Here is a 19,620-nt window from a genome sequence, read left to right on the forward strand (position 1 = left end):
TTTGGATTTTTTAATACTCGGGGCACATAGCATAGAATTTACCTTATTATTATGATTCCAGTCACTCTCAGAAGTGTGGAATGAGTTATATTTTCAGTGGCATATATAAAAGAACAGATTCCTCTTCTACATGAGTATAGATACCAATCTTACTTCCCATGCTGATACAATTCAGAAAGATATACATACACTAGCTGATACTGAGAAGTTCATACAAGTTATTTATTGTATATGTACGATTGCACAGGCTTAAGGTACTTAACTATTTTTCTAGCAGATTTTCCACTGAGATCAATACATTATCTTCTGCTGGAATGGGGAAATACCTACTGCTTGAATCCATAAATGTCAAATGAAGTGAAAGGAGAAAATGAAGCTGTACACTGCTTATTTATTAGCCTCCAGAGAAGAAAGGTTTTGATGGGTTTTTTTAAACTGTACACAGTTAGCATCTATTGAATACTTTTTAGTTGCCTTAATGCACTGCCAAAATACTAACTGTAAATATGTATAAGCAGGGAACGAAAACTAACTTAAAATTTTGTAATTTTGTAATTTTAAAAAAAATTTAAAATAGCAAAAAATTGTAATTTTAAAATGTACTCCAGATTTTGGCATTTTGCACGTAAATATATAGCCCTAGAAATGCCGTCAACTGATATGATCCTAATACATTGAATTTTGAATGTTGGAAAGCCTCTGCAAATAATTTAATTAAGTCATTTTTCAACCAGGAAAAAAGAACATTTAAAAAGTATATGAAGTAACCTTTCAAAATCCTGTAATACTAAAGAAAAGTTGTCAATTATAAAATTCTTGAACAAAATTCTTCAGCATAACTCAGAATATACTTCAGTGAACAATCAGACATTAAGTTTACAACTTCTCAGGTCCACACTATGATTTCACTTGCCTCAGTATTTGATTTTGGTTTTTTGCAAGTTTCTTCAAGAAAGCAAAATAGCAAAATAAGAGTAATGATCTGTTACATACTGCATTGCACAAATTCTATTAAACACTCATTTACTGCAGTATATACAATCCCAGTAGTGTGCAATGATACTTAGGAACAGGCATGTCACAAAGAGGGAGGCACTCAGTCCCAGTAAATTCATGTGATCTGTAGGAGGAATATGAATTAATTGAGAATGAATCTTAAAGGTTATTGAACCTGGTTTTCACCATATTAAATATTTATTTAAGTAACTGTATTTAAAACTGATCATAAATGAGAACTGAGGAGGAAATGCTTTGCTTAAACTTCTTGCTGTTACAACTTGTCTAATTTGCTGTAGTCTTCAGGAAATACTCTGAATGACTTAAAGGACTGAGCATTGGTACATGTAAAAAATATTTAACTGACAAGCCTCAAAAAAAGAGATTTGTAATAGACCTGAAATGTCTAGAAATTCCTCCTCTGACACAGTAATAAAAGTTTTGTAAAATCCAAACTTCACATATTGAACCAACGTACGTTTCCTAAGCTTCTCTCTTTTATTCCAACACTTTTTCTTGAATTTATTTTCTCATTTGTATCTTTGCTACGGGAATCTTTTCCTTACACCTTGCACCTAACTTCTCTAATGAATAAATCCTACTACACAAATAGCAGTATCAACATCATAATGAATGCCAATGCAAACATTGAAAATTATTTTTGCTCCATTCATTTTCAAATAATGATTCAAAAACTGCTGAAGAAATGTATGAAAACCTATCCATGTGCTCAGACAGGAACAAATCTATGTAACTACTGAATTTGTCTCTGTAGAGAAATATATGTGAGAACAGTATGGAGAACATGAAATTTCCATTACTCTATAATAGCTGGCCCACTTCACCACCACAATTTAATTCCTAAATCCGTAAGCATATAGGTTTTCATACTCCTTGCTGTTAGTGACTATTTTTATTACTGAAGTCAGAGGGACTTGGTCTCTAAGTTTTACATGATTAATTTCATCACACAAATAAATTTAGCATTCACTGTTTAACATTAGAGGCTTTACACAAAACCAGTTGAAATCATACAGTAACTGTTGAAGTAGAAAAACTACCAGTCAAATTTTACTCATCATGCAGTCAAGATGGACATCAGCTTATTTTCTTTTCTGTGTCAGTGACTCAGATACTGGGAGCCTCTGTTTTCACGTTTGAAAATGGCAAAAAGGATTAGCATCACTTAGTTAATTTATGAAAACTGATGAGGTTCTTGCAAGACCAAGTTACATTGCAAGAACAACTAACACAATTGACAGCACCATGTGTGAGAGCCATAAGTCTTGATATACCCGTTTCTTTTTCCCTCCTTTCTTTTCTATAAAAGATATAATTTTGCAAGTTTAAATGCCTTAATGTAAGTTTTAACTCTCAGGTTTAATTCAGTATTATATAAACATTGCCTAAGTATAATCAAAAATCTTCACCCGTTCTTATTTTTATTTCTATTTTATATCCATCCTCTGCTTTTGTTTATGTGTGCATCCTCTCAATGAACACACACAAAATTAATAGTAATTTCTTTCATTAAGTATTGCTGTTTACTCTGTTTAGTGACTTTACAACAATACTTTGGTGAGTACAAACACTTAAGTTATTCCTACACCTGGGAACAAAATGTTATTTGATTGGGTCAAACCAATTTACAGTCTGCGTTCCAAAGCTTTGAAACTACTGTTCCCCCAAACTTTCACCAAAGATGAAAAAGGCAATAAAAGGCACATGCTTCTGCTGTTTCAGAAAGTGACATGTTTTTCATCTTCTTTACTCATCTAATCCACTACCTAAAAAATTGGCATAGGTAATGAAACAAAAAATATTTAAGTAACTGCTGGTTTGAATGCATGTTACGTCTCCTTTTGAAATATTTGGCGTGAATTTGTTTTCTATTTTAAACTCAGACTTTGAAAAGATGCTTTAAAATATAATCAGAAGCATACTCAAATTACATCTATGCTTTGAAGGCTGAGACTGAGAGGAGGGAGGACAGTTCTACAACCGTAGAGAAAAATATGAATAAATAATATGCAATTAGAAAACTTCTTGTCCTGTTACACATGCATATCTCATTTATCATTAGTAGAACTGCACAGATGCACAAAAATTAAAGAGGACGGCCAGAAGATAGAACACATTCATTTCATAGATTGTGTCCCGATTTCTGCAAGTGGCTGGCAGAGAAGAGAGATGATTTCCAGTTGATGACTCTCATCAGATTAGTACTCAGAATCACAGAACAGATACAGTTGGGGTTAGGGAGACAGAAGAGAGGGACAGATGCAGCCTGGTGCTAACAGCTCACCCACAATGAACCTGCATTACGCTACCTGCTAGTTATCATACTTGCAGCTCTTTCCTCTGTGTTCATCCCCTATGGGTGAGGGCACAGCTTGCACTAAGGCTGTTTTACTTCCATCTTTCTTTAAGTTGTCCTGTAACTAGCTTATGCCAAGTCCTTTACCTGTCTTCTGATTGTGTAAAAAAATATACCTTTGAAATAGGAATTTTTAAAAGGTAGCATTCTATTGTAAGAGCAAAACAGAATAAAAAATTCATACCTTCCTCCTATTGCCTTTCATAAAATTCAATTCATAGAATCATAAAACCACATAGGTTGGAAAATAGCTTTAAAATTAAGTCCAACCATTAACATAACACTGCCATGTCCACCACTGAACCAACCCCCCAAGGGCCACATCTACATGTCTTTTATACCTCCAGGGATGGTGACTCAACCACTTCCATAAGCAGCCAGTTCTAGTGCTTGACAACCCTTTCGGTGAAGAAATTTCACTGGTAGTCTTATTGCATTTTTGCTCATTCTTATTTATTTGTATCCATAGTCTCAAACCCATTCTTAACTTTATAGTTAAATAGCTCAAAAAAAATAGTTTTAATCTACTTGATACACTTAGTTATTGAATTAGTTTCTGTTTCAATTAGAGCATGACTTTTTAGAACAAAAACATACATTAAGATTTTAAAGATAAGCAGGGAAGAATCTTTTACTCATGGCAAACCCTGACAAAGAATCACACCCTGCTTTATATTCCCAAGCTATGAATTGTCATTGGTTGTACCTAATCAAATCACAATTTGATTTGGTTGTACACAATCAAATCAGTTCTGCATTTCCATTTCTTTCAAACCATTACTCTTCACAACATCAAAACCCTTTTAAATCTCCCTTTTAAATCCTTTCTCCTTTTTAAATCCTCTTTTGCTCTACTCAACCAACACAGTGTAAGGATGACAATTCTACCTTAGTAGAGTTTCCTTTTCTTTGCTGTCTCTAAATCTATCTTTCAAATTGTTACAGTAAACCCCATCAATCTTTTATTAGAAAACATTGATTTCTCCTGGTTTTGAGGTTTCATGCACTACTTTTTTTCAAAAATATCCAAATTCATTCATGATGGAACATTTCTCCAGATAGCATGGTGTTGAGTTACAGACACTTTAGCTATAGTTTTTAGTTTTTTCTTATTTCCTCCTATTACTTTTTCCTTTAATAATTTTACTAGATTGTCAAAAATGGCAATGAAAGAAAACCAAAGTTTTCTAAGAGTAGCCAAGAAATAGAGAAATAGAGAATTTGAAATGAAATCACTATTAATTTTAAATGTATATACTGAGTCAAATTCAGCACACTTGTTGTGGATCAATGGCAAAAAACAAAGACAAAATTCAAATCACCTTTCCTCAGGCTCAACTGTACTCCTTCACTCGCAGCTCCTCTACCTGACAGTAGTGCAGGATGTTTCTCTGCTGTTAAGTGTGAGCCCAGCACTTCACAGTGTTCCTCACTAGACACTATACACAGAGATGGGTCAAAGTGGGTCTCCTTCCAGGATTTTTCCTTATCACATTCAAAATGCTTCCAGACAACGGAGATGTTACAGATTTCCAGTTTCTTTTGAAGCAATCAAAACCAAAAGAACATTTTACAAAAATTGAGCAGCCTAAATATTGAATTTTTGGGTTACAAGCCAGAATATGAGTGCAAGGTGAGGCCTGGTCACTTCACAGACCCACCAGTACTTCCTACAGCTGTGATTGACTCAGAAAACATATTTCCAGACTTTCAAAAAACATGACTAATTGATAACTATCATGCTGAGATTCATCCTCAATCTTGTACAGATGATGGGAGTTCCTTTTTAAGTTTATTTGCTCAGACAAATCTGACATATTCTATATTCCAGGGCCACTATAGGTATAGATATAAAGGTTTGATTATTAAAAAAATAAATTCGAAAGCCATGCATTACCTTAGCCAGATGAGTATTGATCCATTTTGTGAAAGTCCTTTTCTGGACTGACTCTTGCTCATCTGAAAATAAAAAGAAATCAGTTTGATTAGACATCACTGGATACTTTCAGATTTACTGAAGCATAATATTCCCACTATATATTCTTGAGACAGTCAATTTTGCCTGTAACAAATACTTCATATTATTACAATAATGCTCTGATACTTATTATTTGAAGAGTTTCATGTCAAAGTTCAAGTCTTAAAAAGCCAATGATCAGTTAGACATGATTTCAAATTTGAATGCCAAAACAAATTTGACTTCTAAGTCCATTCTATACTTACCCAAGGCGTGAACAGCTAGAACTTCCCTGTACTTTTTAACTAGAATCCATGTCTCTGACAGTCAAGTTGCTTTTATGTTGAAAGTCAGCTAGGGCCTTAGAAAAAAAAACTCTTAGCATGTATATCTGAAAATGTTTAGAATGTTGAATTAAAGATTGTAAATTGCATTATCAAACTTATTTGTTCTCTGGGAGATCCTGCCAGGAAGGAGCCATTAGCTAATTCAGGCAGTTTCTATATGCTACTTACTACCTCCCTTACTCCTTTCTTGAAGCAATTGCCTGATTTATAGTGAATTTCACTGATTGTCAGATAGCCCCTGAGGGACAGCTGCCAGATGCATAAACAAAAATAGTTCCTGAATGAGCTCCTCCAACTTCAGCAGCAAGGGTCATGGCTGGGGAGGGAAGAGAATCACAGCACTATAACCCATCCAAAAAGTCCTGTCCTTTCTTCGTGGGTAATCAGTTTTGACACATGGAATAATTTCACAACAGAGGCACTCAACTATTTATATGGATATTTTTTTTTCCAAAATAGACGGGAGTATCTATTTCACGGAAAAACGAATCACGTTATTACTATCACCAGTTCTGAATGAGTACCTTCTTTCCCAACAGAAAATCCAAATAAATAGAGTTGCTGTTAACTATTCGCTTTTTATAACAACACGTGCTTATCCCAAAACTGACAGATGCAATATCTAATTTTAGTTACTGCATTTGCTAGTGACTCGTGCAGCACTGCATAGCATTTTCCAGATTCACACTCATGCAATGCTGCTTCACGATGAGGTTACATAAAGATACAAATCACCAAACAAAATTCTTAGGCCAAAATATTATCTTCAGTGGAATAATGATGGCTGCCTGACCATATATGAGCCCCCCAAAAAGTGGCTGTGCATTACAACTCAAGGATATTTTCTTTACATATAAATGCTATCTCACATAAAAGAAATACCAGAGGAAAAAAAGATACATACACTCTCCAGCATCTATTGCCAGATTAGCACACTTCATGCCTAAGAAAATAAATTTGCATTCTTTATTTTCCTTCGATATCATTGGGCAAGCTGCCTTATATAATTTTTAAACATTCAGTACATTCTTGGGATCTACTTGTTGCACTCACAGGCAATTTATATCACACAAAATACTGCATCGTGCTTCATTCAACACTGACTGTTTTTGGCAGGGGGGTGTCTTGACTTTGTATGTGACAATTGTTTCTACATTGTGGCAAACAGACTTCTCGCTGTATGGTTTCTAACCATGAAGATGCTTTCCTTATGATATAAAGTAAATGTCAGCTGTGCTCTGCATTTACATATATAGGTAGCCACATTAATTTCCATGGAAGTACTTGCACACTTCTATTGGGTTGTGTGTGAGGAGGTGTAGTGATAGAGATCAAGCACACACAGAATCAGTCCAGCTCTGCTTTCATTCACACATCTGTAATTTAAAATTCCCCAGCAACCGTGATACGATGATGGTATGCCAAAATAAATGTACTGGGCCTTTAGAAGTCAAACTTCTCATCAAAGAAATGAGTGAAAATGATACCCCAATTTGTAGTTCCAGTGCATCTTGGTGATTTACAAAACACCCTTCTGACAACAACTGGAAATCAGAGAACAAGTTTCCAGCTTCTGAAGAGACAGACCAGCAGAAGACATACCTCGTTTCAGTTCATATCAACAAACAGCAGAAATAGCCTTTCAAAATAATCTGTTTCAAGGCAATTTATGTCAGCAATATATTCTTTATGAGCACAACTGCAACTACTAACAATGAAGTTCCCTTGGTTTTAGCACCTTTTTTTTATAGGCTTAAAAAGGAACAGATTTTATCACTGTAAAATCTATGTCTGAACATAACACAAGTAGTGCATTGATTTTAAAAATTCCATTGTAAATACACTTTTTACAAATTTACCTGGAAACAAGTATGTTCTTTTCATTGACCTGATGCAAATTCTCTGCAGAGATACTGTTTATCTATACCCACAAGACATGTGTGTCATACAATTTCTTACACTCCCCCCATTTGCAAGGACTGTATTCGCACCACTTACCCTGCAGGTACTGAAGGAACTCAGGAAGCACGTTCAACGATGTAACATTTCTGCCAACAGCGCCTTTATAGTGAAACATAAGCACTGCTGCTGCTGCTCTGCTGCTGCTGCTGTTGTGGCTGCTAACCCTGTGTCATGTGCGCCGTTTCTTTAGAATATAGCCAGAAGTAATTTTTCAAGAATGATCCAATTTCTTTCCTTCACTGGAAATGCAGGCCTCTTACACAAATCCCTCCACTGTCTCTTATCAGAGAATTCACATGAAGCCAAACCTTAAAAACATCTTTATATATTCTTGCAGAAATGCAACAGCCAGACAAGGCTAGCTGTATTAGAAGTAGCAGTTCTGCTGATCTCACTGCCATCATCCTTCTCCACTGTTTTCCTGTGGAAAGATTATATTATCTGAGCACCAGCCAATCCGCTTGCAGAAATCTCTGATGTCAAGAGCTTGAATAATTCATCCAGTGACTGGGACAACGCAACTACACTGCTGATATCCTAAAGCAGAAAGGCTGTAAAAACTGATGCAGCCTTCTCACCAGTGCTTTTGTAACAATATAATGCTCAGTAAGCATAAAAGTAGATGAATGGTATAACCCTTCTCTAGGTTGTCATATATATAAAGGAAAACTGGTTTTAAAAATAACCACTTAGGTTCATCACTGCATACTCTATTGAGACACAGATATCCTTCGGGTTTGCACCTGAAAGAGTAAAGTAGAAGAAATAGCAAGCAATGAATCTCAACAGGTATGTAGGCCACTCAGCTTTTAATAATATATTTGAACTCTTTCACAAGAGGGATGAAATATAGGTAAGGATCCACAGATTTTCTGGAGTGCACCTAGATCACCCTGAAAAATACTCAAATCTCTGATAATATGCAGTATTTTCAATTTCATTAAATCAGAGCACCAGAGCATTTAACAGATTTTTTTTTTTTTCCTCTGGTAAAATGAAGGTAGATATGAAACACCATGTGTGGAGACTCATGTGTTATGTACAGAGTAGTACACACTACTGAAATGAGAATAAAAAAGGCCCACTTCTATTATGCCATTACTGTAAATTTACTGTTATACAGGTCAAATTCAAATTTCAGTTTCTGTAAAACATGATGACTCTGAAAAATATCATTTTGCATGTGAAAAATGTTGCAAGAAAGTTTCATATTATTTAACCAAATGTCTGCCTTTAATTGGCTGGAAATATCTTCATATTATTACAAACATTTTCTCTACTAAAGCATCAGCAACAGACTGCATTTTTAACTGATTACGAAAAAAACCCACAAATGTAATTGGATATATTTACTATAAAACATTTAGAACAAATTATTTTGATCAATGAACAAAACTAGCCATATATCTTCAGACAGTTATGAATATGCTGATGGAATATGCAGCATGCATACATTTAAAAATGTCTAGTATCATGTTGATAAGTGTGTACTGTGCAGCAGCAGATGGCACATCAAGCACCTCTTGCCTTAGATGCTTGGGGATAGGATGGTGAGAAGGCAGCTGCAGTGCAGGATGGCAAACACAGAGTTCTGCTGCAAGGTAACACAAGGAGGAGGCTCATACACAGAGTGAGAGTCACGACAGAGCTCGGTTCACACAAGTCTAATTAAAGCATCTTGATTGATTCTCAGTGACCAAATATTGTGGAGATCTTTTTTTTTTTTTTTACTTTAGTAAAATTCAGTTGAAGTTCCTCACAGTTCCTCATTTTCAGGATCCTTTTTTTGTTTTCTTTGGCTTTGAGAGGTCTGCCTTAAAAACACCAGAGCTTTTTGTTTCATTTTGTCTTCCAGGTTTTTGACGCCTTTAGGAATACACTAAACCAACCTGGAAGTGCAGAAAAGTGTGCCAAAACAGATGCACCAGCATATACCATTGCTCAATCTAAAGGTAACCTCAGTACAGTCATTTGGGAGCCAAAGGTTTTATGTCATTTGGAGGAGTGGAAACAGAGAAAACCCACACACATACATTTATTGCAAGCAAATACTGGTGGAATAGTTACAGGAAACTGAAGTGTGGAGAAGCAGGCTCACAGCTGCAGAAGCGCTGTCTGCTGTGTCATGTGCTGCTGGACAGCAATTGGCACGCTGCTGAGGACTTTCTGCTTTTACTGTCTAACTGAAATGTATTTACAAAATATGCATTTTGATTTTACTCATTTCTTATCAATTTCCTTTACTTCTAAGAGAGAGAAAGTGTCTGTCCACCCACTAGTTAAAAAGATATAAAGAATGATGGAATTTATCACCCAAAGAAAGTTGCATTTAAAAAATATCCGGTTAGAATGAAGAACAAACTGAATAAATCAATGTGTCTTCGTTTGTTCTCCATCAATTTATTGCAAGCATGATCAGCAATCAGTCTCTCTGGAAGCACTTGCTGTGGACTGTGCAAGCAGTTTAAATGTCTGAAATCTGGAAAACCAAAAATCTAGCCAGCACCAGAGAGTGTATGCTTTAATTTAGGCTGTTGGATCCACCTCACAGCAGCAGTTAGACTGCCACAAGATAACGTTTATCCTGTGGGACCTGGGAGACTTCCAGTCCTTAAATCCAAAGTAATGCCCTATTGTTCCCATATTGTCATGTGCACATGTCAAATGTTCCTGCTTCATCCAGACACACACTATCCCCCACTTTCCTGTGCTCTGGTTTTCACAGAAAGGAACAGAGCATGAACAGAGCACAGTGATCTTGATCCTTAGAAGCCAGGACATGGTCAGGACACAACCATGCTGCCCATAACTGCACTTTGATCAGAAGGCTTCCCTTAGTGTTTAAAGAAATGAATGAGAACAATATAATTTCTACAGTGGGTTGGAAGATATGCCTAAAACGTAATTTTTTTGACTTTGTGCCTCTTTCCTGTGCCCAATCTTTGCAGCATGCTTGCTCCTATTTTTCTGTTTTGAGTGACTAAAAAAATCAAACTGAAATTAAATTGTTATGCACTGCATTTTGCCTCAATAGGCTGCATTTTGTTCTTCTCCACATGTATAAGCAGAATGTATTCAGAACTAATCAATGAACACATATGCATTTTATGTTTACTGCGTACCCGCTTGTGCTGCCGCACTATTATTCTCATCATCTCCACTAACTGCTGTCTTGATCTCCATGCGATGTAAATATATTACTCATCTATTACTCACTTTCATAGTATCTGTACTCAACTGAATACAGTCAGAAATGAAAACAACACCTGTTAGAAAACCATTACAGGCTTCATTTTTAAAAGCAGCACCCTGAAGAAGATATTAACTAAAATCAGGATACTCAACATTTGAGTTGATCATGTGCAATGGCTTCAGCGCCACATTTGCTGCTCTACAGGTGCACCACATGGAGCAAATTTCTACTATCAGTGGTAAGATTACGATTCTTCTATACCTACAATAAGTTTAATAGCTTAAAAGCAGTGAAAAAATTGACTTGGACATGAAAAGGCTCAGAATCTACTGAAAGAAATCAAAATTTATGGAGACATACTGGACACACGCTCTTCAATGGATTAAATCAGGATATAATGGTGCAACATCTGTAATTTATAAATAAATCTATGCAGAGAACCAAAATATACATAATGATTCTTGTCTTACATAAAAGACACTGTGCAATCACATCTCAGTTCTGTTTATGCCTAAGTTCAGTGACATGACAAGAGTTAACTAAAGGTTTACAAAAATGTAAAATCTTCTATTTATTCCATGGAAACTATGGGCAGTTTTACTCTAGAGATAATTTTTATTATAGTTACACATATTGTAGACGTGAAGCTCTATCAAAGTCTACCTAATGGAAAGAATGTAATAGTAATTGCATCACCAGCTGACCATTGGAGGTGATTGTCCCACTCTATTCTGCGCTGGTGCAGCCTCACCTCGAGTCCTGTGTACAGTTTTGGGTGCCACAATACAAGATATAAAGCTATTAGAGAGCATCCAAGGGAGGGCTACGAAGATAGTGAAGGCTCTAGAGGAGAAGCATACAAGGAGTGGCTGAGGTCACTTGGTCTGTTCAGCCTGGAGGAGACTGAGGGGAGACCTCATTGCAGCCTACAACTTCCTCGTGAGGGAAAGAGGAGGGGCAGGTATTGATCTTTTCTCTGTGGTGACCAGTGACAGAACCCAAGAGAACAACATGAAGCTGTGTCAGAAGAGGTTTAGGTTAGATATTAGGAAAAGGTTCATCACCCAGGTGGTTGGCTACTGGAACAGGCTCCCCAGAGAAGTGGTCACAGCACCAAGCCTGACAGAGTTCAAGAAGAGTTTGGACAATGCTCTCAGGCACGTGGGCTGTGTTGTGCAGGACCAGGAGCTGCACTTGTTGATCCTTGTGGGTCTCTTCCAACTCCAGATATTCTGTGATTCTATGATTCTATTTTTGAATACTTGGAGCCATGATAATTTTAAATACATTTAGAATTAAATGATGAAATTTTTCTTCACATGCTATTTTCAAATCAATAAGTTCAGTATTAGAATAAATGGAAGGGTTAAGCACTTATAGGATGGCTACAAAGAGCAGAGATTCTACCTTCACATGAAATCATACAGAGAAGACAAGGGCCAGTGGGTAAAAGTTGCCCTGGAAGAGGTTTCATCTCGATATAAGGAATAGATTTTTTACAGTAAAGAACAATTATTCACTGGAACAACTTCCTCGGGGATATTCAAAAAGCCATTTGACAGGATACAAGATAATCTCATCTAGGTTCCCTTCCCCCCAAAAGGTTAGACAAGTTCAAGGACCCTTTAAGCCTTGCCTGTTCTTTGGCTCTATGATTTTATGGAAAACTGTTCTGTATTACTAGTAAGAAATGTGTTCTGCTACTTGTAACAGTCTAAGAATTTTTCACTATATTTATGAAATCATACATGTGATCAAATATCTTCAAACTCAGGTTCAAATCAGGACCTTACAAATTAATTACTCTTCCATGTGTGAAATGTAATGAAATGAAAATACACATGAGCACATATAAAAACTCAGTTCTGGGGAAATGCTGACTCTTATGTTTCATTGTTCAATAACAAAAATTAAAGTTAGCAGCATAGTATCTTCCTTAAAATTTATACATATTACTGAAACATAGGGTAAAAACAACTGAATAAAACTTTGCAATTATTGAGAAAGTAATATCTTGGTTTGTTCTTAGTGGGTTTTTTTTACCGTATCTAGGATATGTTTCTTTTTTTTTTTTGTTTGTAGTTACCATAATATGAAAAAGAAAAAAAAAGTTTTAAAGTAACCTATATATTGTGCTTGTTTGGTACTATTGTTTTATTTGTTACATTTAGCATATATCTCTTCCTTTTCTGTGTCACTGTTTCATGACATACCTGAGTCTACCTTCCAGAAAGCTTAAAAGCTCACAGCCTGACTGTGATTTCACACTGAGCCATTCCACTGACATCATTAGGGTTGCCTGAGAGTAAATTAGAGCATGATGAAAACCACAGTGAGATGAGGTTATACAGGTCGAGGTCTAATTCAGTTGTCAATCTAAATGAAAGGCAAAACAGGCCACACAGATTTAAACTTTAGTGTTCTTTAATCAGTCTTTTTTCCACTTGATCCTCCCTAGGATGCTTCTATTGTATTCCTTAAACAGCAAAACAAAATTATCATGAGAACCCACACAAACACGAAGTATCCAAATTTCAGAATAAGTAAACGAAACCCCTGAGGCCCTTCAGGACTCCTAAGAGCACTTGCCAATTTTGCCTAAAGGTAACTAAATACCAAACAGCAAAATGTGAAGACTGCACTGTAGATCAGAATATCATGATAATGATGATGAACTTGGTGAAAGGTTTTAACTTCAGTTAATCAAAAATTACCACCCCCAAACATTTATGTATTATAAGTTTCAAATTCACTTTTCAAAACACACTAAGATCTGGGGTTTTAGGCAAAGTATCCTAACAGTTAAGACACATTATAGTAAAGCTGTCTCCTCAACCTGAAGTACAGGCCTGTACAAAGTCAGAGCTGAAACCATGGCTTCCAAAGATTCACGTCCCTTCTGTTCCCACAGCAGTAGCCACTCTACTGACTCCACAGGGGAAGCAGAAGCTCCAGCTTGGGTTTTCAGGACTCTGGCACAGGCAAAGGCAGCAGCACAGTGGTGACCTTGTTTCTGTTCAGAAATGTGTTGCCTTTATTTTATGTATGCCAACTGCACTCCTGTTAAATGCATGACTTTCTCAAGAGGTGTTAAAGAAGCATTGTGCACACTGCTGGTACAGAAGGATGCAATGGCAACAGCAAGGATAGGACAAGAGCTGAAATTCATTCCCTGCTAGAAATAGAGCACATAACCATATGCTGTAACTGAGATGCAACTGTGGTGTTGGCTTATGAACACAAGTGACCCTAATTTACAACACTGATAGGTATTTCCTACTGGGCTGCAGCAACGGATAAAACTCATTTTAAACACAACCTTGCAATACAGGAACAACATTTGCTTCTTACTGTCCTTATGACGAGGACAGGAAAAATAGCTGGCATTTATCTGTTAACATGTATTCAAACAAAAGAAAAAGGAATTTTTTCAGCTCCTTTGCTAGTTGTCTTAAACATATGTACCTGGCCTATGGATCATCTCTACTGAAGATAACAAACAGTTTGTTTCAGGAAAAAAGCAAGGTCTGTGCAGCCCTAAGAAGTCAGATGCCTATTCTGCTTTGTGCATGTCCACTGAAGAAGAGGCCTCAGGCTATTTTGAACCAATAAATATCTAAATACCCACATAATGTCAGGGGAAAAAACTGCTTGTGCAAATTCATATTATATGGTATTATCAACACTTCAGGTATTAAGTTTTCCTCATTTCAATGTAACTACTATTTTTGCCAAGAAAAACAAGACATTATTACAGTATTTAGATATTACTGAGTAGCAGGAAACTATATCCCAAGAAAAAAATCCCATTAACAAAGAAATGTATTATTGAGTGAATTTCTCCCACCTCTAAACTTTGCTACTTGCTTTTTTATTACCATTATGGTTTTCTAGCTAGTGAAACAGACCCCTCACTCATGAAGGGAAGCCATACTCCAGACAAAGCACACAGATCAAGTAACTTCTTTGAGGGACCTCTAGTAAATCCTCCTAAAAGCAATGAATTTTTAGCAGTACCCTGAGCATGGAGTCCAGGGAGCACAGCATGGAGAGACCAAGCAGTAGCTGGACTTGGTGGCAGAGCTGGCAAAAGCGCTGGGCACTGGGAGAAGGTGGGAGCTGGCCCCAGGAGGAATCAAACACCATCAGCCTCCTCAAGGGAAGTCTGGCAGTGAACTAACAGCAAGACCTGAATTCCTTCTCACCAGTTCAGTGCTGTGTTTCACACCATGTTTATACAAACTCTTCCTGTATCAAATTGGATATGATTTTTTCATTATGACAATGTTTGCATTTAAATATTGCACCTCTTAATTGTGAATTATTCCTATAGTCTAGAAAAGCAATATTTCTTATTTATGACACAGTAAAAAAATTAAATGCTGCCTGGTCAACAAACAAGCCCAAACATGTCTGCCACAGCACAGAGAGCTCAAATATTTCACTCAGCTGCTTAATGGGACGTAACATTTACAGCATTACAACAAACTGTTTAATGTGTTTTTAGCTCACTTTGCTTTTACATCCTTGGCATAGATGTTAGACTATTGATATTATTTCATACCAGGAAAGTAGAAAAACAGAAACGGAAATGGTTGCATGCTAGAACCCAGTATCTTGATCTATGCCTCAAAAGCTGATAGCTGAATACCACAGTATTTTCTAATTGCTATGGCAAAGGAGTTACACTTTCCTGAAAGACACTGAAGAATTAAAGTCCTTGATCCAAGTCCAAGAAGCATTTATTAACTTCAGCGGGTACAGCCTGTGTCCTATCTGGAGAGCACTCAATAGCGAAACGCTGTGAAAAATTCAGTCTCCCATTACTACTCTAGACTAGTCCAAACTTACTGGTTAATTTTTTACACTGAGGAAAAGAGTATTAAGAGTGATTCTGAAAGCAAACATCTGCAGATACTCTGAAGACCACCTGTCATTAGGGTTAAGAGAAAGGAGTGGGCCCTTTAGGCTCTCAGCAAATGGAGGACAACACTGTCACCTTTACAGTGTAAAATAAAACCACTGCATCAGTACTTTTGTAGGTAACTGCTATTAAAGTATTAACACAATTAGTACAAAAATAATTAAGGTAATTATTCAAGGAGTTTGAGTAAAAGCATTACCTGAGTGACCCATTTCAGAAAACATATCTTATTCCAGAATTCCATGGTTTTCTGATCAGCACCAGTTACTTATCATGAGGTCAGATGAGCATAACCCCAAGCAGTCCCAAGTCAAAAGTGTGATGGAACTTCTCTATCTGATAATCAGCTCAAGCGGCTTCCACAGAAAGGTTCACATTTGAGGTAGAATGAATGAGAGAAGTTTCTTATATTCTCCCATGCAGGGTCCACACCAGAGCCATTTTTTTTTTTTTTAAATGATATTGATATCTTTACCTTCTGGACTCATACTCCCAAGGCACCAAATTTTTAGGCCTTCCTCTTCAGCCATGAAGGCAGAAGATGACTTAAGTGTTTTATTTTAGTATTTTGCTAATAATTGAATACAAGAAGCATCAAATATTATGAGATCTGGCCACTCTGTAATCAAAGTCTGACAATGGTCTTTTAAGTACATGTTGATGATAGAGACTCTAGACATTCTAGAGCTAAAAAAATATGACATCAATATGAAGACCCTTAGCTGAACACCTGCCAAAGTGCATTAGCCCTAGACTGCAATTCCATCTTTCAGTATAATTTTTTCAATGCTTTGGAACATCTTAGGCCCAGTGCTCTTCAACATCTTCATAAATTACTTGGATGCAGGACTTCAATGTAAGTTGGACCTTGATACTAAATTTGGAAGAGCTGGTGATTCCCTCAAAGGCAGAGAGGCCCAGACAAATTAGAGGGCTGGGGAATGACCAATTATATGAAGTTCAACAAGGGAAAGTGACAGATTCTGCAACTGGGATGGGGCAACCCTGGATGTACATACAGACTCAGGAATGAGAGGCTGAAGAGAAGCACTACAAAAAGGGACCTTGGGGTCCTGGTCAATGGCAAATTGAATATGAGTCAGCAGTGCCCTGGCAGCCAGGAGGGCCAACCATGTCCTGAGGGGCATCAGGCAAAGCATCGCCAGCCGGGTAAGGGAGGGGATTGTCCCACTCTGCTCTGCACTGGGGCAGCCTCACCTTGAATACTGTGTGCAGTTTTGGGTCCCACAACTCAAGGAAGGTATAAAGCTATAAGAGATCCAAAGGAGGGCTACAAAGATGGTAAATGGTCTGGAGGGGAAGCCATACGAGAAGCGGCTGAGGTCACTTCACTTGTTCAGCCTGGAGAAGAGGAAACTGAGGGGAGACCTCATTGCAGTCTACAACTTCCTCGTGAGGGGAAGAGGAGGGGCAGGCACCGATCTCTTCTCTGGTGAGACCAGTGACAGGAACAGAGGGAATGGCCTGAAGTTGTGCCAGGGAAGGTTTAGGTTGGATATTAGAAAAAGGTTCTTCACCCAGAGGGTGATCGGGAACTGAAACAGGCTCCCCAGGGAAGCGGTCCCAGCACCAAGTCTACCAGAGTTCAAGAAGCATTTGGACAAAGCTCTCAGGCTCATGATGTGATTCTTTGGGCTGTCCTGTGCCAGGCCAGGAGTTGGACTTCGATGGTACTTATGGGTCCCTTCCAACTCAGGATATTTTACAATTCTATCAGTGAAATAAATGAAAATATATGTTGTTCTGGACACCAGAGAATAACAACAAGCATTCTGCAGAGTATAATGTTCTTCAAAACCTGACTTCTCTAAAAATCTATCATTTGTCATTGTTGTATTCTTGCTATATCTTTACACATTCCACTATTCATGCAATGGGAAATGTTTGAGGTCCATAATCCGCTTTCATGTCAATTTAATTCTGGTTTTTAGACAAGTGATCTCCCTTTGGTTTAGGAAATGTGAGCAATCAAACTGCAGAGAAATAACTAAAATGGAGATTTTGGACTATATTCACATCCCAGAAAAAGAGGCATCTGCCAAAAATACATACCATAGTTTTAGGTTTTCTAGACCCAGAGAACTATGTGTAAATTCACGAGTGTTTTGAATACCTCACATATTAAAAAAAAACAAAAAAACAAAAAAACCACCAAAACAAAACAAAAAACCTCCCCATAAAAATACAGGAATGTCTATGGATTTACACACTTGTATGAAGTGTGCACACTGATTTTTACTTGGGCATGTATAACAAAGATGATGAGTCCATGGGATTCATGTTTCAGGGAATATCAACCTTTTCAGAATCATTAAGTTAGGCTTTCTATACCACCAGATCTGCAAGGAAGTGCTTTGCAATGAATGCAAAATCAGAATTTAATCTGGTAACGTCACTTTATTCTTTCCTGTCCCCAGATGCAGCACCATAGAGCGAGGGATATCAACAGGGACAGGGGAAGGGTAGGGACAGGGAGAGCAACGTGACTGAGGAGATCAGAGAGGAAGTGTTAGTTCTGAAACTTCCTCTGAGTGCTTTGTTGAGACCTTTCCAGAGTGCGGGCCCAGACAGGTGTCATTACTGACTGATGCAAACTGCAGATAATCCTGTATGCAGAAGCCCCAGTCATTTCTAGGACACCAACCCACTGTATTATGCTCTTTAGTGGCCTTAATACAGTGTGTTTAGCTTAGTGGAGTGCCTATAGAAAATCCCCATTTCCAATTCATATTTATATTTTTAGGATGCTTGTCAACATTATGCCCTAGCAACACAAACATTTGGTACTTGCCATATGGACACAGACAAAACACATAGTGCCTGCTTGAAGGGTCGATCTTTAACACAGGGGTTGACGGCTTTAACTGCATGTGCATAACGATACAAGACAGCTCCTGAGTGCCCCACTCAAGTGAAATGGAGCAATGCCGACTTACCCTGACTGAGGTTATTTCCATCCTTATGTAAGTTCTTGCATTAGGTAAAGCATAATGCAGTCAAACATTGGAAAAACAGACAGAAAATGGGGAGGGTAGAGAGCAAACACAGAAATGGATTAACACTCGTTTATCAGGAGCAGTACAAATTACAGCTTTTTCTTTTTTTAATTGTGTTTTAAATGACACTAAAGCCCAGGTAATAAATATATAATATAGCATTTAAAAAAAACAAACCACAAATCATTACAAATCATTACAAATACAGCCTTCAAAGTAAATTTTAAAAAGAAGTTTTCCCAATGCTTGAAAACATTTAGAGTTCTTCCTTAGATGGAACAGGCTTGGACAAGGGAAAATTTACTATGTTTGGCTTTGTGTATTTTTTTAAAATCTAATTCAAAACTTTTAGATATCTGCTGTCTCCCTGGGTCAGAAAATAGTAGAGCTTCACAACTTAAGAATGTGTTAAAAAAAATAATTCTGAACAGACAAACTGGGAAACATGAACAACTGAATGTGGAAAATTATCTATCTGGTGTCTGTAAGTCTCAGCCAAGTTGGATGATATCCACGGATTTTGGGTGTGTGCTCTTACAAAAACTAGCAAAAGAATAAACAAACAGATAGACAATTGCTGCAGCAATTAAAACTACTTAAGCTTCCACAGAGAAACAGGGAATGTAAAATGATGGGTTTTAGTAGTTTTGAGACTAAAATAATGCAGAGTCCTAACATGCTGTCACATTCTATCAAGGTCAAAACTGGTCTGTCTTCCTGATGAATCAATACAATACTGCATGAAGACAATCTGAGAGGCAGAGGATATTAAACAACTTTAGTATTCTAATGCTACTGTGGAGTGTATGATGGGTCCTTGCATCTACCTTCATGTTTTACTATTAGA

General features: G+C 37.2%; 1 protein-coding gene across 13 annotated transcripts in view; it reads right to left on the reverse strand.

The window, feature by feature from the left end:
• SYNE1 (spectrin repeat containing nuclear envelope protein 1) overlaps positions 1-19,620 on the reverse strand; it is a 298,629-nt gene that overhangs the window by 248,933 nt on the left and 30,076 nt on the right. For 6 of the 13 annotated variants that reach the window (XM_032684546.1, XM_032684531.1, XM_032684537.1 and 3 more), the window contains exons 1-2: positions 7,676-8,000; positions 5,271-5,332 (exon numbers count right to left, since the gene is read on the reverse strand). In XM_032684546.1, coding sequence (XP_032540437.1) covers positions 5,271-5,332; positions 7,676-7,754 — 141 coding nt within the window. In that variant the 5' untranslated portion in view covers positions 7,755-8,000. Of the gene's footprint in view, positions 1-5,270; positions 5,333-7,675; positions 8,002-19,620 lie in introns of those variants that run through there. The other 7 variants (XM_032684538.1, XM_032684540.1, XM_032684536.1 and 4 more) reach the window with 2 other exon arrangements.

The sequence above is a fragment of the Chiroxiphia lanceolata genome, chromosome 3 (assembly GCF_009829145.1).
Source record: "Chiroxiphia lanceolata isolate bChiLan1 chromosome 3, bChiLan1.pri, whole genome shotgun sequence".
In the NCBI taxonomy this organism is placed as follows: domain Eukaryota; kingdom Metazoa; phylum Chordata; class Aves; order Passeriformes; family Pipridae; genus Chiroxiphia; species Chiroxiphia lanceolata.